Source organism: Cydia fagiglandana, chromosome 5 (genome assembly GCF_963556715.1).
Source record: "Cydia fagiglandana chromosome 5, ilCydFagi1.1, whole genome shotgun sequence".
Taxonomy (NCBI): Eukaryota; Metazoa; Arthropoda; class Insecta; order Lepidoptera; family Tortricidae; genus Cydia; species Cydia fagiglandana.
Genome location: NC_085936.1, coordinates 19340527 through 19359860, shown reverse-complemented (window position 1 = coordinate 19359860; position 19334 = coordinate 19340527). Strand labels below are relative to the sequence as shown.

The 19334-nt window shown below is 36.1% G+C and overlaps 1 protein-coding gene across 1 annotated transcript in view; it reads right to left on the bottom strand.

Annotated features, from left to right (window-relative positions):
- LOC134664640 (terminal nucleotidyltransferase 5C) overlaps positions 1–19334 on the bottom strand; it is a 318242-nt gene that overhangs the window by 265900 nt on the left and 33008 nt on the right. Inside the window, exon 2 of the mRNA XM_063521377.1 lies at positions 7632–8077. Coding sequence (XP_063377447.1) covers positions 7632–8009 — 378 coding nt within the window. The 5' untranslated portion in view covers positions 8010–8077. The remainder of the gene's footprint in view (positions 1–7631; positions 8078–19334) is intronic.

Sequence of the window (19334 nt, the reverse complement as noted above, 5' to 3'; positions counted from 1 at the left end):
TACTGATGTATTCGTTTGAGGTAACTTTTCCTCAGTACTCAGTAGGTATAGGTTTGTTAGAGAGAAAGGCGGGCAGTTACCTACTGTTTTGTAACGAAGCAACGTTGTGTAACATTTTGTTCTAATACCTTTCTAACCTAGTAATAATATATAATATAAGAGGAGAAGCTGAAGGATATATGTTTGGTGATTGATTGAACGTCTGATGTTACACAGATGAAATTAGACCTGTTTAAAAAAATATTGCGTATTCTGACATTTCTGACACCACTAACCTCTGACCTGATGATTCTGTCCATAATGGTAAGGTTAAATAAGACACGGCGATAAGTGGGTCATATTATTAAAAAAAAAAACAAATTGGGAAATTTTAGGTTATTAGATTATATTAGAAAAAAAACGTGCTTAAGAAGATTCTGAAGTGAAAAATATGAAATCAAGTTGCAGGGTCCAATGGCATTTTAAGCATCAAGGGGGTACTGGCTGTATGTGTAAGAGGTATTTCAAATAAAAGATTAGCTTGTTTTATGTTACATTCAATTTTAGAACAAAGGATAATTAAGTACCATACCTATTATTCAATGCCACATAATCATAAAATAACCATTTTTAACTGCATACGATTAGATTATGCATTTACTTGTCATGCCAGCCTACTTAATTTTGTGTATAGATTGTCTTCAGTTACCCCGACAGTTATTTATGAACCTACTCATGAAATATGAGCGTTTTCCAAAAAAAGTGCACATTTCCTTCATGTTTTCAAAATATTGACTTCTTGGGCTCATTTTACTCAGAATCATTTGTACATTCACGCCTCATACATGAAAAAATGTGTCCAAAGATTTCCTTTCCAGATCGTCACATTCGTGTATGATTTTTTTTTATTTGTATGAACGCGACGCACAGGGAAAAAATTTTTTCTTACAAAATTTTGGGACACATTTTTAATCAAATGATTCTGAGTAAAATGAGCCCAATAAGTCAATATTTTGAAGATATGAATGAAATGTACATTTTTTTGGAAAACGCTCATATATTTTTATGAGATTGTATCACTTCTTTATATGACATAATTATTTTTTCAAGCCCTTTTTAATGTATTTAAAACCAATTTTCAAAACGCCGCAATCATTTTATTTTTGTCTGATTCTTATCATGACTTTTACGAAGTTTCAAGTCCTTCTTCCTTCAAAACAATTTCGTTCCTGATACAAAATTTTACCCTCCCTTAAGACTGCATCGAGCAAAATCAGCGAAAAAGGCAGTCACCGTTTAGTCGCTAGCGTTCACATCTCTTGATAAAAAAAAATATAATAAATGTCATTAATATCCCAAAGAGTGTGTTTACAACGAATCACCCTTGAAAATCTGAAATGTTTTACAATATAATAAATACACTTATGCAAAGTTGTACCTAAAACGTGATGAACGAGTGTCAGCGTTTAGTAAAATTTGTATAAAAAAATCGATGCTCATGCTATAAAATCGAGTGATTTCGAAAGCCAGATAACTGGACTACAACGAATCAGGCTTTTCCTATTTTTCCTCTTAAAGGCTACAGTGAAATTCAATCGTAAATGTAAACTTTCGTATAATTTCCATACATCCGCCATATCTGTCAAATTCTCCTTCTCCTCAGATGCCCGCTGTGGGCCGTTGGAAGCGGACGCGTACTTCTTTTTTCCAAGTTGACAGTTCGATTTGGCATATATATTGACAGAAATTCATGTCCGTATACGAATGATGATACCAGTGAAAAACTGTGTTCAAAATTAATAGGGTAAATAAATAACGTCACACGGAGATCTAGAGTCATTAAAATTTCGATTTATTTTTATTCACGAGTCATAATACTTAAAAAATATGACAAATTATTTAATAAAATATATTAATACAACCAAATCAGTATAATTAGCTTCTTCCTAATTCACTTAAAATGAAAAAAGTTTGAAGATTTGTTATTTCTTATTGGAATAAATTTTCATTGTGCTGGTATTCATATTACGTCATTTTAAAAACATATATGACATAATGTCAATATACTAGATAAACAATTTATCAACAAAATTCTTCACATTTTAGCCTAAACAATATAAACTATTAAAATTTTACTTATGAAGACGAAGCAATGTTGTTCACATAATTTCAGCAATAAAATTCTTAGTTTCAACCAGTTTTGTTGCTATTCTAAGATCTATCATGTGCTTTGAAAGTTAATGCAATGATATATCATCAAGAAATTGAAATCAAGACTCGACCTGCAGTTTCAGCGGGTTTTTGTGGCTATATCATCAGTTGAAAGAACGATATTTAAAGCCAGTGGCATCGCAGTGGTCTGGTTTACGAGTACCTATATTGGTTTCATGTGACGATGTTTATATAAATGTATCTATCAAACAACAACGTGCTTTTATTTCATTGATATTCGGTGCAAAACGATAACTCAGTAACGAAATAAAATTATCAGAAATGAATTTGGGTTTTTTCAGTGAACGTTTATATTTATGAAGTCGTTTATGAGGTCTTATGTCTTATCGGCGTGGCTTTGGCCTTTGGACATTTTTGTAATGCTTTGTAATAAGGTAGGTGAGGTATCTAAATCCCTAATTGTAATAGCTTTTTTTGAATGAATTACAATTTAATTATTTAAATAAAAAAGTGGTCCACAAACATACACATCCGCTTGGTCCGCTAAAATAATTTAAGTGCCCTACATAATAGGTATATTTAAGATTAACAATCAGTAAACATCATTAATTACGCTCAAATGCTTATGTTTCAGTACAAATTGGGTGAAATATTTCCGACATAAAACCTAAAGGTAAAAGTACAATTTGCTAAGTAAACTGTCAATCTAGATTAATTATAATAGAAAGAGTCTTATAAGTTAGCTTACTGAAGATTTTGAACAACAAATAGGTACTAAATAAAATACAATTTGTTTTTCCATGACTCATGTAGGCCGTATTTTACTATAGACCATTTTAAATCTAAGATGAAATTAATTCATGATAAAAGCTAATAAGGCCCGGTAGTATTTTCTGTTATTCTTGAACTTGTACTATGACTAATTGTAAGAAGGCCCACTGTCAGTGCCAGTAACAAGGCCCGGTTCCGAACCAACATGGTATGTTTTTTTTATAAAATGGATTTTTCAAAAGCTGTATTAAGAAACATGAACTAACTAACTAACTATTTTGGCTCAGCGATCCAAAGAGAGTCTTGGCCTCCGAAACGAGAGCGTGCCACCTGTCCCGCTCCTGCGCAACTTCCTGCCAGTTACTGACGCGAAGCTGAAGTAGATCCGCCGCCACACTGTCTTCCCAGCGATACCTGGGCCGACCCACCGGACGGCTACCAGTCGGACGTCCCAAGAACGCCTTCTTGACAGCCCGATCCTCTCCCATTCAGAGTAGGTGACCGAACCAGCGAAGTCTGTGCGCTTTCGTTTCGCCGATGATATTGGGTTCGGCCACTAACTCCTCGATCTCGGCATTTTTCCAGATCCTCCAGGTGCCGTTATCTCTCTGAATAGGTCCCAGGATCTTGCGATAAACTTTTCTCTCTGCTACCAGGAGCTGACCTTCTTCTTTTAGTGTTAGGGACCAGGCCTCACAGCCATACATTAGGATAGGCCGTATAACGGTTTTATATATCCGTAACTTTGTATGTTTGCTGAGAAGCCCGGACACCAACACTTTGTGGAGGGCTGCACTGCACCGCAGGGCGTTTTGGATGCGTATTTTGATCTCCTCCTCTCTGGTGTTTGTGTCGGTAACAGTAACAGCAACAGTAGCAGTGTAAGAAACATGAACAAATGAGAAATATATATTGAATTGGTTTGGTCATAATATCCTGATTATTAATAAAACTATTTCAGTTAATATAAAGGTGGGCCTTATATGCCTCACCTGACCTTATTCGTTCACATTTAGATCCTATAACTATATTTGGTCACTTTGGCCGTCACTATCTATTTGATGCCGATTGTACTAACAATTAAAAGTACAGCTCATATGTACTTTTACCTGTACTGAAACTTAAGCATTTGAGCGTAATTAATAATGTTCACTGATTATTAACATTACGTGTTAAAGAACTGTGTCCCGATTTGGGCCATGGTGCGTCCATTAATGAATCGCATACTAACGGATAGAGGTTTACGAGTACATTCACAGAAAAATGATTATAGGCAACCCAATACTAGTGGCTTAGTTGCCGTTTAATGATTTCAGAATCTGAAGATTCTTCTTGGATACTGTCAAATCTTATAAAATATGTCACCCATTTCTGTTCATGGAGGTTTTATTAGTTGTGTTAGATGCCTTGCATACCGTTATTACCAAATAATGGGCTGATAAGGCCCGGTAGCAACGAGATCGTACCGTATACCAAAAATAAGGGAAGAGGGGAAATGGTCGGCTCCCCGGTCCAATCTATGCTATATTTCTTCATGCTCTTAGCAACTAGGGCAAGTTATATATCATTTTTGTATAATCTAGGGACGAGGAATTCAGTTTTTAAATAATCGTTATAGGTATGTATAACGATTCATACAAATAAACTGATTTTTGCACAATAAATGAATATTATATGTATTTTTTTACAATCACAGTGTGGTGATTTGTACTAAATAAAAAAATTGTTAAATTTTGCTCATTTATTCTCCATTCTAAAAAGTATCACTATAAAATAGGCACTCATATATTTTTTCTGAATAATAATTGTGGCACCGCACGTGGCAAGTCAAACATTAAATATTGAAATAAAATTAAATAAAATAATCATCTGGCATTTGAAAAGTGTGAATACAATGTTTTTATATTTTACAGATAAATTACAGGTGATAATTTTACAAATGAAATGAGTTTCTGCCACCAGTGCCACCCTATTATAAAGCCTTAGAGGATATAACCAACGGAGACGCCATGTCTAAAATTTTCGGTACAAAATAGTCTGCCGTTTTTTGCGGGGGAGGGGCACATCAAATGTATAGGTACGTCAAGTCAGCCAAACGTCAGTCCATACATATGGTTGACATGTGGTTGACCATTGGCCGCCTATTTTCGACAGAGGGGAACGCCTGTTAATGGCGGCTCCATTGTTAATTACTCCGAGTATAAAGCAGTAGACTTTTTTAATAATAAGGTATGCCCACCAAATACGCTCATAAGAACGATATATTCTATCGATATAGGCTATGAACTATCTAATGATATACAGGGTGTAATCGTTAAGTGTAGTCAGGCTATAATTCCGTAAATATAACAGATATCAGAAAATTTCGAATTGATATAGAGAGCGCGTAATCCAATGAGTAAAATACATCAATATTTTTATTCATAAAAGCAGAAATATCCCAAACATTAACTTTAAACCCTCCCTAACTCCTAAATATTTAGTACGATGACTCACCCCTCAAAGAACGTTGGTGTCGTAAGAGATAAAACTGCTTGAGATTATTATTTAATAAACGGTAGTTTTATTATTCTATTACAGTTTACTATCGCAAATAATGAATCTCAAGCAGTTTTGTCTCTTAGGACACCGACGTTCTTTGAGGGGTGAGTCGTCGTACTAAATGTATGGGAGGGTTTGAAGTTAATGTTTGAGATATTTCTACTTTTATTTAAAAAAAGTTATAAATGTAATTTTACTCATTGGGTAACGCACTTTTGATATCAATTTGAAGTTTTCTGATATCTGTTATATTTACGGAATTATAGCCTGGCTACACTTAACGATTACACACTGTATAAGTTACTTCAGGACGCGCCATGGACCAGAACCCATACTATCCGGGACACAGTTCTTTAATATTATGTAGGGCTAAAAAGGCCCTCTGTCAGTGCGGGTGACAAGGCCCGGTCCTGGGCCTTATTGAACGTATGAGATGAAATCATCATCATCATTTCGGCCTATATACGTCCCACTGCTGAGCACAGGCCTCGTCTCATGCGCGAGAGGGCTTGGGCTATAGTCCCCACGCTAGCCCAATGCGGATTGGGATGAAATGAGATGAAATAGTACATTTATATATTTTAATATAGGTAATTATGAGTTATTTGATTTCCCAATAAGTTTTAAGTAAGCATCACTTACTGACTTACAAAAGTATAAGTGTAGTACCTGAATTTTATTAGATGTTTTTAAAGCTTTATTATTAACAGAGCTTTAAAAATTAAGTTATAAGTGAAATTAAATAAGCGTCTTTAGTTGTAAAAAAATATGTTACAAGACCTATAAGTAATAAAGGGATAATTTTAGATATAGTCCACTTTTTTCGAGTAGATAGATGAGATGATTTCTTATATTTTTAATAATAAAACTCCTAGGTTTAATTCGGTCTGTCTACAAACCGCATACCTACCATTGCCCACCACCACACTGTTAACTGACAGTCCGTAAACCTTATTACAAAAGGCATAAGGTCCACCGATGGACAGTTAAGAGCGTCGCCGTTTTGAACCTATCTTAATACAAAAGTCAACAACGAAAATAATTAATTACCTAATACGTCACATACCTATGACATGACATGAACAAACAAGGAAAGCTATATATAAAAAAGTGTTTTTTCTCTGTCTTCTCACAAAGGAAAGCTGTGACAGTTTGAATTCCTCAAAGAAGGTTAGTAGTTAACACTAAACTCGAAGCAGCACCTTTAAAAAAACATTAGGGGTCACTGACCTGTCCCAGTAAATTGAGGTAGTGTGCGTGAGCTGCGTTTGTGTGTGAAATGGGGTAATTTGACAGAATCTGAAAATTTACCCTCCTCTACGCCCTCTTAAGCCCCTTAAGGGTTGTCACTTGTCAAGGTTGAAGAATCAAAAACGCCTTATTTATTGTCTTACTGTGCGAAACGTTTGGTGATAGGGAACAATACAATACAAATACTCTTTATTGCTGACCTCATTACAGAAAACAATACAAATAATACAGGAAGAAGAGGTTAAACAACAGGCGGTCTTATCGCTAAAAAGCGATCTCTTCCAGACAAGTAGTGGAAATTTAAATTATTATTATTATTGGGTATTGTATTGCCCAATGGAGCGGTCTTAGAATTATTGTGGCATTATGACATACTTAATGTAACTCTTACGATCATGTGCTGTAACGTTGTAATACTATCGTTTAATTACATCACTTGATGTTCTCTACTTTGTTCATCTTTTGAGATGACTGAGGATGCTTATACAAAATATGTCTCTATGTATAATTATTATAATTATCTGCCGGCCTAGCCAAGGTTACAATCGCTATCGCTTCGACAACGAAAAGCATTGTCTCTCTATCACTCTTCCATTTTAGTGCGACAGTGACAGTTGCGTTTCGATTGCTAAGGAGCGTAAGCGATTGGCATCTTGGCTAGCGGTCTGTTCTTAATTTTGTTGGCTGTCCTACAGTAAAGTATTTACTTATAATAAAAGCTCATAGTGAAAGGGTTCGGTAAAGACCAACCTCCTATATACAACTAACGTTCAAAAAACACCGTTTTGCCTTGAAACGAAGAAACTTTATTTGTCACTCAAAGATTTATCATCACTATCACTCTGACAAGAGTGCAGTGACTAAGTAGGATACAAAAACCCGTTTTAATTGCTAATATATGTAAAAAATGCACTCACCTGAGCAACAGCATCCATCGCCATCTTCTCAATATCCACGCTGTAGAAGTTGAGCTGCGGCACATGGCGTCGACGCGGCCGGATGTCGTCGTAATACGCGACGACGTCGTTCACCGACACTACGGGACAGTCGTCCGCCGTGCTGCACCCGCTCGACACCCCGTCCACCCCGCTGTCACTATCCCCCTCCCCCCCGAAACCCTCCTTCGAATCCCTCCTATCCCCGTAACTCTTCTCCGAACCCTCTTGATACCCTGACTCGTTCATGTCGTCCGGAGTCACGATTTCGGGGATTTTAAGAGAGTCGAACTCATAGCCGTCCTCGTCGGCCATGTCGGGTATGTCGGTCAAGTCGTTGTCGGTCATTATGTCGGTCATTTTCACTGATTTGTCGTGCACTGTCCACTACATACTGTTTTGCGACACTGTTTTGCACTATGGGCGCCCTGTGAACAAAAAAAGTGTGTTAGTTTGATTTGTAAACGTGCCGTTCTCGCGAAAAATATAACTTGTTGTCAGTTGTCAATAAGGTGTTCCTGGCATAAGAATGCAATAAAATGTAGGCCTTACCGACAAATGACAATATGGTGCGTTTTTGATTGAAAACGTTACGAATATAGGTCACATGTGCAAACATATTTGTTGCCACCGTAGACTACAGTCAGCTGTTCAACTTTGCTTTGCTTTGTTAGATCAGCTAATACCGACAGCGTTTATTTTATATAGCCGCGATATGTTCTGAATATAAAAACTGTACTGAGATATAAAATGGTATGTAATTAATGATGGTGAATATTTAGGCAGGGTGTTCAGGTGTTCCCTGGAACCAAGTAGTTACAATTATAGTTCCGTTTTATTTAGCATTAGAAATAAGGCAATCTTGATGTGTCTTTTAATTGAAAAACATTTTAAAAATAAATTACGGCAAATAGGTAACAATCACGAATGTAATACGATCATTTATATTCTTCTGCTTTCATAAGTACTTAATAGTTTTTGATTTTTAATAAGCATTTTTCAATTAAAAGACGCCGCCAGTGTCATGGGGTCCATGCCGCAGTCCGACCTGTTGGACGGGGTGTTCTTTTTATAGTTTGGTTTTTTGTAGGTAAGTATATTTTATAGTTTGTATTTTTGTTTTATTTCTAGTTTTAACTTTAGATTTAATATTTTATCCAATATAAGTATTTTCATTGTACTAGATTAAAAGACATGTCAAGATCCTTAGTACCTCCCAAGTACCTTCTTGCAAGTTCTTTCTAATGCTAAAAAAACGAACTATAGACGCGCGTAAAATTGGATGTACAATATGAGATGAGCTACGATATGTAGTAAATCTATGGCATCTAAAACATATCTGTGTATTCTATTAGGAGTCTAGGAGACAGTCATCCACCTTCGTAAGTCTGAAAAATTGCCGCCACGTTCAAACTTCTGTGATAAAGATTTTCGCCTGTACGGATATGCTCGTTCTTGTCTACGTGACAGCGTGATAAAACGGTGTCCGTCACTTTTTATCCCATGGTGTTAAAAAGTGACAGTTATTTTATCACGTGGATAAAGATGGATAAAGCCATCCATAATACGCCGACTGAAGTATGAATGGATATTTTATACAGGAGTTAGTAACGAATACTTCATAATATTACATGATTAGGTATACCCATAATAGTTATTGTCAAGAATAGTTAATTCAGTGTTTTTATTAATGTTGATTTTCGTAAATCTAATCAAAAACTTTTTTACCAAGGAGTGTAGTTCAATTAAATAATGATTCATTTCATACGCCTACATTTATGGTAAAAAGGTTTTAGTATTTCAACAAAAATAAAAATAAACGCTTCACTGATAAAACAAACAACGAACACCGAACCTAATCCCGAGGCGCCATTAAAAAAAACCGGGCAAGTGCGAGTCGGACTCGCGCACGAAGGGTTCCGTACCATAAAGCAAAAAAAAACGGAAAAAATGCAAAAAGAAAACGGTCAGCCATCCAAGTACTGACCACGCTCGACGTTGCTTAACTTTGGTCAAAAATCACGTTTGTTGTATGGGACCCTTATTTTATTCAGTTTTTAGTATTTGTTGTTATAGCGGCAACTATCACGGTTCGTGAGATACAGCCTGGTGACAGACAGACGGACGGACGAACAGCGAAGTCTTAGTAATAGGGTCCCGTTTTACCCTTTGGGTACGGAACCCTAAAAACAGGCTGTACGAGTACGTAACGCGATGGCCTAGCTTAAAATTGAGATTAAAAAAGTTGGAGCAGATGGCAATAGACACCGGGAGGCCATGTTTTTTCATTCGTGTTTCAATTAAATAGTCCACAGATTGAATATTATGTACCTAATATGCCTAAAAGGCTGACCGACGACGCTTAAACAAGTAAGGACCAGCAAAAAAATCTGTAGAGTAAAAGCGGCAAGTTAGAAATTTTAAATTTTTCGCCTTATTTTTTTCTAAAACGTACCTAATATATACATAGTTCAAGAAAATGACATAGGAGTATATGCTCATGGCGACTACATTTTGGTCGAAGATATCCAAAATTTAAATTTACTTATCTACGTACTCTATATTCGTACTCGATGATTGGGCGTTAAAAAAAATCCTACTGTTTAATTGTTTATGCATATGGAATATTTACATTTTTTTCATATTTAAAGTACTTTTACTAAAACATTTTCATATTTGTAAGTAGGTAGTGTATATCCGACAAGAAACCGTAGAAATAAATGAGGGCGCCATTTCCTATGCAACTGTCACTTTTTTGCCGTAAATGCTTATACATGGCAACAATTGGTATGGATTTTTTTTTAGTTTTATTTTATATAATTTCTACTACCTACTCGTATTTCATGTCGTATATTTAATGTTGTAATAAGAGTAATAGAATAAGATGCAAAAACTCGCTTATTCACGAAATTGCACTGTAGCTATAAATATGTCGCTATAAAAACCCCTCAGATCCCGTATCAAAGAAAACGCTCCAGCCTTGCCACAGATAAGAAACCATTCACTAACATGAGACACCCCCGGCGCAACAGGCGATGGCGCCGCTCGAAATGGGTCAGGGTCATGCCAAGCAACAAGTGCCAGATTTAATGCTGATGTATTATCGAACTTGGGATAGGGGGGCTGAGATTAAATTCCCTTATTGGGGCATTGCGGTAGGATTATTCGAGAGTATGGCCCGATAATGGGAAGTTCGCTGTTACGTGATATGTTATAAGCGTTGTGTTGTTAAAACGATGAAACTACATTGTTAGTATTGTCTGATAGTCCATCCATTCTATAGTGTTTTTGTAATGCTCTCTAATAAAATACTGAACATGATGTTATAAAATCCTAATAACAAAACTAGGTATTATCTATGTAAGTACATAGTAATAGTTATCATTTTTTTACATTTTTATAACATTTTAAATTTTATAGGTAATTATTTGTTTTATATGGGTGCTTGCCTGAAAGAAAATCAATTCATTTTATTTAGCCCAAGCCCACACCAACTGTAAAAGTATTTATTATTTAGCTTAAAATTGTACATTCAACATTCTCTATTAAATTTCGCCTACAAAAAATAATTCATGAATACATAGGAATTTACGTAGGTTCATAGAGATTGAAAGCCGTTTTGCACAAAATTTTGTGTAAAAGTAAATTAAACATTTTGGTGCACATATTTCGATTTTGTTGGTATACCTACCACTTATTTTACTTTGTATAGATAAATAAAAAGTACCAAGATTGTGTGGCTTGTCGTTGATTGGCTTAACAAAAGTAACAAATTATCACACTGACTTGAGACATGCGCCACCTCTCTCAATATCCCATTAACATCAAAAGGGCCGTAATGGCTCACATTTTCCCTGGCTGTATGCCAGCGAGTTCGTTGTCATTTCGACAACAATCGTCTAATTCTAGACCATGCCCGTAACGGCTGATTGACGAAGTAAGCGACTATCGCCCTTATGAACCTAGTGTTAGATCGGGGGAGTCATGTGCGCCGCATACCAAAATTGTTTGGCAGCATGCCACTTCTCGGTGCATTGCAGGTGACACAGCTCTTAAGATCAAAGTTTGATATATTAACTGTGTGATGATTATGAATTATGACTGTGTCGATAAACCCAAATTACAAAGTAGGGAAAGTTCGGTCGAAATTCGGTAGCAGGTAAATGCATACTTTCTAGATGACAACATAATATAGAAAATATTTTAGGAAAACTATAGACCCCGTACATGAACAACTATAGGGGGCAGCATAGGAGCCGTCAGATTTTTGGCGCGAGGTGTAAATGTGTCGTTTATGCTTCCGATGTAGCCCACAAGATGGTGGAACCTACTATGCACAAGGAAACGTACCGACCAGAATGGTAGATGGTAGCACTTGCTTTGGCAATGTACATGTGGATATATGTTTCCGATTCAGGCCAAAAGATGGCAGACCCTCCAACGCGCACGGTCCCCATAGTAACAGATCGCATGATTATCAGGTTTGTTCGCATATAACTCGTTGAATAGGTACCTATCGGAAAAACCGGCAATTAAGTTGACGAGTTATACAATCGATACAATTATTTTTTATATGCATCTGTTACTATTTCCAAGGAAATAATAACATACTGACCGTCATACATATTTGCAAAATCCCAATTACTTCTCATCATAAGCAGGTAATTTATTTTTATGTGATTACTTTTACGTAAAACAGAGAAGATTTAAATGTATCTAACAAGTTTGTTATTTTAAACCACAACAATTATCACACATTATTTAAACTACGTGATAATTATAACGGTGTGTATCGTATTATTATTAAACAACACAACAAAATTAATTATTTTTATGTAATAAACGCACTAACTAAAAATTGATAATTACGTGTAGATAGCAGAAACCGCGACAGCCCTGGCATTGGCGTGTCTAAAACGCGATGTTCAAGGTCGTCCGGAGTCACTTGTTGCATTCATTCATTTACTCCGTTCAATTCATTCATTCCGAGTTCATAATATATCGAATGCAGGGGTGTTTTTAGAGTTGTAACTTTTCGGTTCTTATTTTTAGAGCTGGCAATTAGCGGAACTATCCGGAGCGCATGACCGTGACGTGAAGTTATTTATTTTTTAAATACTTGGGAACTATTTGACAAATAAGGCTTTGAATTGAATATATTTAAATATTGATTTTGTCAAAACACCTAGGACACCGTATTTCTTGGCAAATTCACTGACAAAGGAGCTAAAACATCAGAAGATACTTTAAGTATGTACTTGTACATAACTTTTCTCAAACATACAATGAAATATTGATGTTATGTTCCTTATAATAGGCTGCGAAGTATGACGTTTCAGGTGCGACTAGGACAAAAGGTCGTTAACCCTTATCTTGGCATCGTAACACCCGTGATACATGGAACTTAAAAAAATCTAGCAGGTTCACTTTATTACCTAACAAAATAATTCTGCCATCAATATGTCGAGCTACCCTCCTTACTTATAGGAAAAAATAATGGACACGAGTGTCATTGTAAATTAATTAGTAATAATCAACATGGCGCCGCGGAAACAATAGATTTCTGTTTGTACTGGAAGTTTTGCATTTATTTCTTATGTTAGTATATATTTTTCTATAATCTACATTTTGATGTCTTTATTGTCTCTTAGTGCATACATATTTACAATGCCTTTGAATTTAAAAACATTTAATACACAGAACCTTACATGAAACTGTTATGTATTATATTTGGTACTATGCCAAGAACTAAGAAATGTACATATCGAAAGGATTGTATTACATTTAATACATTGCCAAGTTATCGTCAAAATAGTTTTACATGATTTTTTTATTTTTGTGGGGTTACAAAATATGCTTGAATTATTTAATATTAGTTGTCATATTATTTAGTTATTAAACTTTGATTTTTTTAAGAACTAGATGTTATTTCACTATATATTCGTACGCTGTAGCATTATTGCTACGCCGTAGCCCGTAGCACGGAAAAATATGTGTATGGCAAAAAATGACCCCAAAGTAAAAAAAAAATGTATTTTTTTTACTTTTAATTCTTTGTTTACTTTTCATATTTTGCTCAACTTTTTGCAGACGACTTTTTTGAAACTTTACGGGATGAAATTTTCCGCCCATGTGATCAGGTATTCGTAGATATAATTTATATTTACAGGTTTAATAGTCATCTGATGCTTTAGATTGCGTTTAATTAGCAGTAAATGCTAATTTCTGTTGCATTACATGGTTAATTTTTATTAAAATGTACATTTTTCTTCTAAAAAGTAGGTAACTATTTTGTCGAGTTATTGGCATTGTATCAAATATGATACATATGATTTTCCGAAATTGGAAAATCCTGGATTTTTTTCCTTATTTTTTAATAGTCTAGTATGCTCAATAGGTGACAAAACACTAAAAAAATGTTTATATTTAAGATATTTTGAGCCTTGCCAAGATAAGGGTTAATGGAATTTCATACACATCTTGCAGGCCTAGGCCGGCAAAGTCCTCTTTTTTAATTTTCATTTCACAGATATTTGTGTTCACAGCATCGTGGCATTCATCCATTAAAAAAAACTAGAGGCAGTATTTGCTTTATGGTTCGTAATGACACTCTGCCACTACGCCTATAAAAAAAAAAAACAAAAAACAATGTTTGCTATAATTTGCAGTTTTATTTGTATAAAATCAACATGAACTTAAATAATACTTTCTATAACTTTATAATTTTAAATTATAAATTTAACTACACAAATAAAAACATTTAAAATATTTCATCTAAACGTTAGCGGTAAAAAGGTCTACTCAAACACGCGTAGTTATATTTTTTAAATTGTTATGGAGGTAAAGTTGAAAAATATTCATTCTGTTTTATTGGATTTATGGTGCGTTGTTGATTTTTTGACTTTAATATGAGTTCCGACGAAATAATGAAATTAATATTAATTGTAATCGTAGGTGTTGGAATTGGCAGCGTAAGCAGAATTGATTTTAAATAACTTGCTGCCTCTGCCGCCAAGTCAAAGACGAAGTATGTATATGGTTGCTTATGGCAATTTTATTATTTGAGAAACTAAGAAAAATGGCTTACAGTTTATTAGAAACAGTTTTGTGGCATATTTTAAATGAATGTAACTACAAATTCGTCAACACTGTGGAAATTATACTTATTTACTCCATGCATAAAGCAACGATGTATGTGAAACATGATATCAACATGAAAGACTATGTAAACTTATGTGACGAAAACGACAGTCAGACGGATATAAGGCGAAAAAATCAAAGATACATGAAAATATACGGGTAGTAAAAATACACGACTCGTGTAAAACATACGCGTGATAATGATATAGGTACGTGTTGGTTATATTTTGGGTGTAGTTTACTTTTAGTTTTTTCTATAAATAAAACTTGGGTTTCGTGAATTTTTTATTTTATTTATTTCATTGCATGTTTGAGAAAAGCACTATACATACCTTGGCGGGAAATGGGGTTGCCCGCGCTCAGACCTATCCGGCCTCGCTTCGCTCGGCCGTCTATATGTCTTCGGCCGGCAACCCCTTTCGTCCCGGCCTCTGTAGTAATGTACTATTACTGTACATGTGTAACACTTTGTTCTGAATTTTTAGATATTGGATGGTAATGGAAATGGTAGACACTTTTCAGTTCTCACATTACATACCTACTAAGAACGTTTTGACTGCGTACTTAAGTAGGTACGCACTAACTACGCAGTCTTTTCACCTATTTTTCTGCAAATGTAAGCTAGTTTCGGTATACTTTACATAGGTACATATATAGGTAGGACCGCGTACATACGTTAACCTCCTAAGACCCAGAGTCATTTTTCGTTGGCTTAAGTCGAAGTCTAAGGCAAACACAAACTTGAAACAGTGACGTTTTTAGTGGTGTTGCCAGAAAAAAATGACAATAGAGCCGTACCGCGAAAACGAAAATTGATATTTCTTCATTTTCCTCTCTATCGCTCAAATAAGCAAGAGTGATAGAGACAGATAACGAAATTTCTATTTTCGTTCTTCGCAGTAGTATAGTATAGGCTCTCAGCATTAACTTAGAGTAACTTAGACGAACTGTATTAATTATTGTAACCTAATGATGTCTAACAAAGCATCTAAACCTACGAGTATATCCACTTTATGATATGAATCTATCCGCAATTAGTCCAAATGGCTGAATAGGGAGCTCGGCCGCTGATTGGCTGATTGTCGAAACAACAGCTAATTGGTTCGGACTTAGGTCAGAGGTCACGGGGGTTGAGAGGTTAGGCTGGAATCGTTTAGTGTGGTGTATGGATCAATAGGCGCCTAATATCATGTTAATAGACCGGTAAATATTACGTGGTAAGTAGCTACTAAAGGTATGTATTTAGGACATAATTTTTTCACGATTTTACATATAGATATATAATATACTTAGATTACATTAGTTGTTTTTAAAGTTAAGGTTACTGGTAATTTATTTCTCATTAGTTCTTAAGTACTTGTAATTTTAAAGATTGTGTTTGTGTTTGCAATTAAATAATCATTTTATTAGAAATTGCTTAAAGAATCCCTTTTAAAGCGCATCTCGGTACGTAATTGGTTTGAGAACCTCCCTCGTCCCTTGGCGAGCTTCGGAACGCTTACTTAATTCTTAAAGTCCTAAGCAACGCGTGTTCTCTGCTAAGATGAACCCTTTTGGTATTGTGTTCCGTAAGTGCTCAGTGGCTCTTTATTATGCAGATGTTAGACGAGTTAAAAGGTATCGATGATTGACGAGAAGCCTCTTAGGATGGGAATGTTACTTAAGGGATGTTTTCATTTGAATTTGTGCCTTTTTGTGTAAAATATATATTTGTGTCTATTTGTGTTATTGTGTAGTATTTGTGTTTTTATAAATATTAGTTTAAGCATGTTAAAAACGCCTTAGCTTTTAGCGTGTGATTGGCTTAAAGGACTCGCATCCAGGCCATAATTCTTAAAAAAGAAGTTGGGTGTGGCAGCATTGGTTTTCTCTCTCTTCGCTATCCAATGTCATACACAAGACAAGACTGTACACATGACATAACAACGTATAAATGTTAGAATTTTAGTTTAAATTAATTATACCTAGTAAAATTTAAAATATTTTAGTTTCCAAAGTATCTCTAATAACCAACAATACCTACACTATTTTTGTCAGTTGGCGGCATTGAAAAAAATAACGATTAGCGCCGTTAAAACGCCGTATTCTCAAAAAATTTACTCTTACGCATAACTAACACTATTTAGTACTTTTTTATTGTATATGAAGTAAACGAGCAGACGCCATGACACCCGTAACACTAGTGCGTTGCCAGCTTTTAAGATGGGAATACATACGCTCTTTTCTTGAAGGTAAGTAAAGTTAGGAAGTTTAGGTTGGAACGTATATAATATTCGCATGAATGAATGGATAAAATAAACATTTCCTTTCCTTTTGCCACTCTAATATTGATGTGCAATAAGCTCTCCCTTTCACGCCCTTACGGTCGATACGACTATTCTATCGGAATCTAATCGCGTTATCGCGGCCATCGCAGCGGTTATCGTGTTTACAAAATGGCGTTGATTAAAAATGGTGGTTAATATTCCAGTGATCACTACCACGTGTGTGGGATGAATCAAGTAATAGAGTATATTATGCACCTAGGGCAGTAAAGTAAGAAATGTCTCAGACCATCTCATACCTATCACATGTAGGGTGACTGCTATAGTTATTGGCCACTACTCTAGTAGTTGGCCGCTCCTAAGGGGTCATCCATTAATTACGTCACACCAATTTCTAGGTTTTTTGACCCCTCCCCCCCCCTTGTCACACTTGGTCACATTTGGCAAACCCCTCCCCCCCTAGTGTGACGTCACATTTTTTCTACGAAATCGCCAAATCGAATTAAGTAAGTACCTAAGTATTATTAATATTTTATCAAAATATTTTTGACGGTATAAATATTAGTAATTTTATAACCCAAAACTCCTTAGGAAAGAAAATTAAACGATTAAAAACTATTTTCGTTTTAAAAACTTGTTATTTAAATGTACAGCGAACTAAATAATTTAAATAAATTTTCGGTTACTGATTGACTGACTGGTTTTTTTTTTTTTTTTAATATTATGGGACATTCTTACACAGATTGACTAAGTCCCACAGTAAGCTCAAGAAGGCTTGTGTTGTGGGTACTCAGACAACGATATATATAATATACAAATACTTAAATACATAGAAAACACCCATGACTCAGGAACATATATCTGTATCATCATACAAATAAATGCCCTTACTGGGATTCGAACCCAGGACCATCGGCTTCGCAGGCAGGGTCACTACCCACTAGGCCAGACCGGTCGTCAAATTTAAAGTGTAAAAAAAAGTTAAAGTGACGTCACAAAGTTTGTGTCTCCCCCCTCCCCCATGTCACAATATGTCACATTTTCTTGATCACCTCCCTCCCCCTAAACGTGTGACGTAATTAATGGATGACCCCTAACTAATCAGAAAGAAACAAGCCAATTGAAGCCTTGTTGTTAAGAGTGGCCAATTACTATGTAGTGGCCAATATAGCAGTCAACCTGATTCTTACTTACTGACTGAGGTGTGTATTTCTGTTCGACGGAGCCGGAAAGCGGCAACTTCGTTTAACGCAGCGGCCCGAAAGTTGACGCTTAGAGAGACATTCCATTTCCAACTGCAGCTGCAATACTGTTCATTTTACTATGGAAATTGACAGTGACAGCGACGCGTTTCCATAGTAAAATGAACAGTATTGCAGCTGCAGTTGGAAATGGAATGTCACTTTTACCGGGCGAAGCTTTTTGGTCACTTTTATTGACGCTTAATATAGGTGAAATTCCAAACAAAGTGACGCATGGAATACCACTCGTACAAAAGCCAGTTTTGCTCTATGACTACGAAAATACACATTCTGATACACAGCCCTAATTATAAACCAGACTAAGCACAATTTTTAGGTAGTAGGAGCCTTGCCACGGATGTCTTAGCAGTGTCAATCTGACATATTCGCTAACGACTTCGTAACTTACTTTCTATCTACCCCCCAGCACCGGAGCTACAGCCGGGGACTTTTGATATGTTCACCTCCTAACTAGTCCAAACAAAGTTACGGAGTCAAAAATTGTGTTCCTAGCATTTCCCTCTACAACGTTTTTTGAGCATTCATTTCCTGACCTAAGTTTACGTACGAGCGAAAGTAAGTGCTCACGCTAGCTACTCAATGTGTCAGTGTCAAACTGGCGGTAACCGTGTCAGTACAGTCAAAGAATTTAATTTCTTACGGCTCCTCTACACGATGGGCCAGCGCCGGCCACTCCAAGGGACGCAGCCATGCGTTAGAGGGAGCAAGTGATATTGCTATCTCATTCCACCGCATGGCTGCGTCCCTTGGAGTGGCCGGCGCTGCTGGCCCATCGTGTAGAGCAGCGGTAGGCCACCAGCAGCCCGCCAGCCTCTCGCTTGCGGCCCGCGAGCCTCCCTGGATATTTTGTACGTCGCGGGCGAAGCCGCGAACGCGAGTGTGGCGTCTATTTTCGCAGACAGCGAAATCGACTCCACACTCGCGTTCGCGGCTTCGCCCGCGATTCACGCGCATAGTCTGGAGGGGGCTTAATATTGACGAACGACAATGTCTGCTAAAGTCACAAATACAGTGGAACC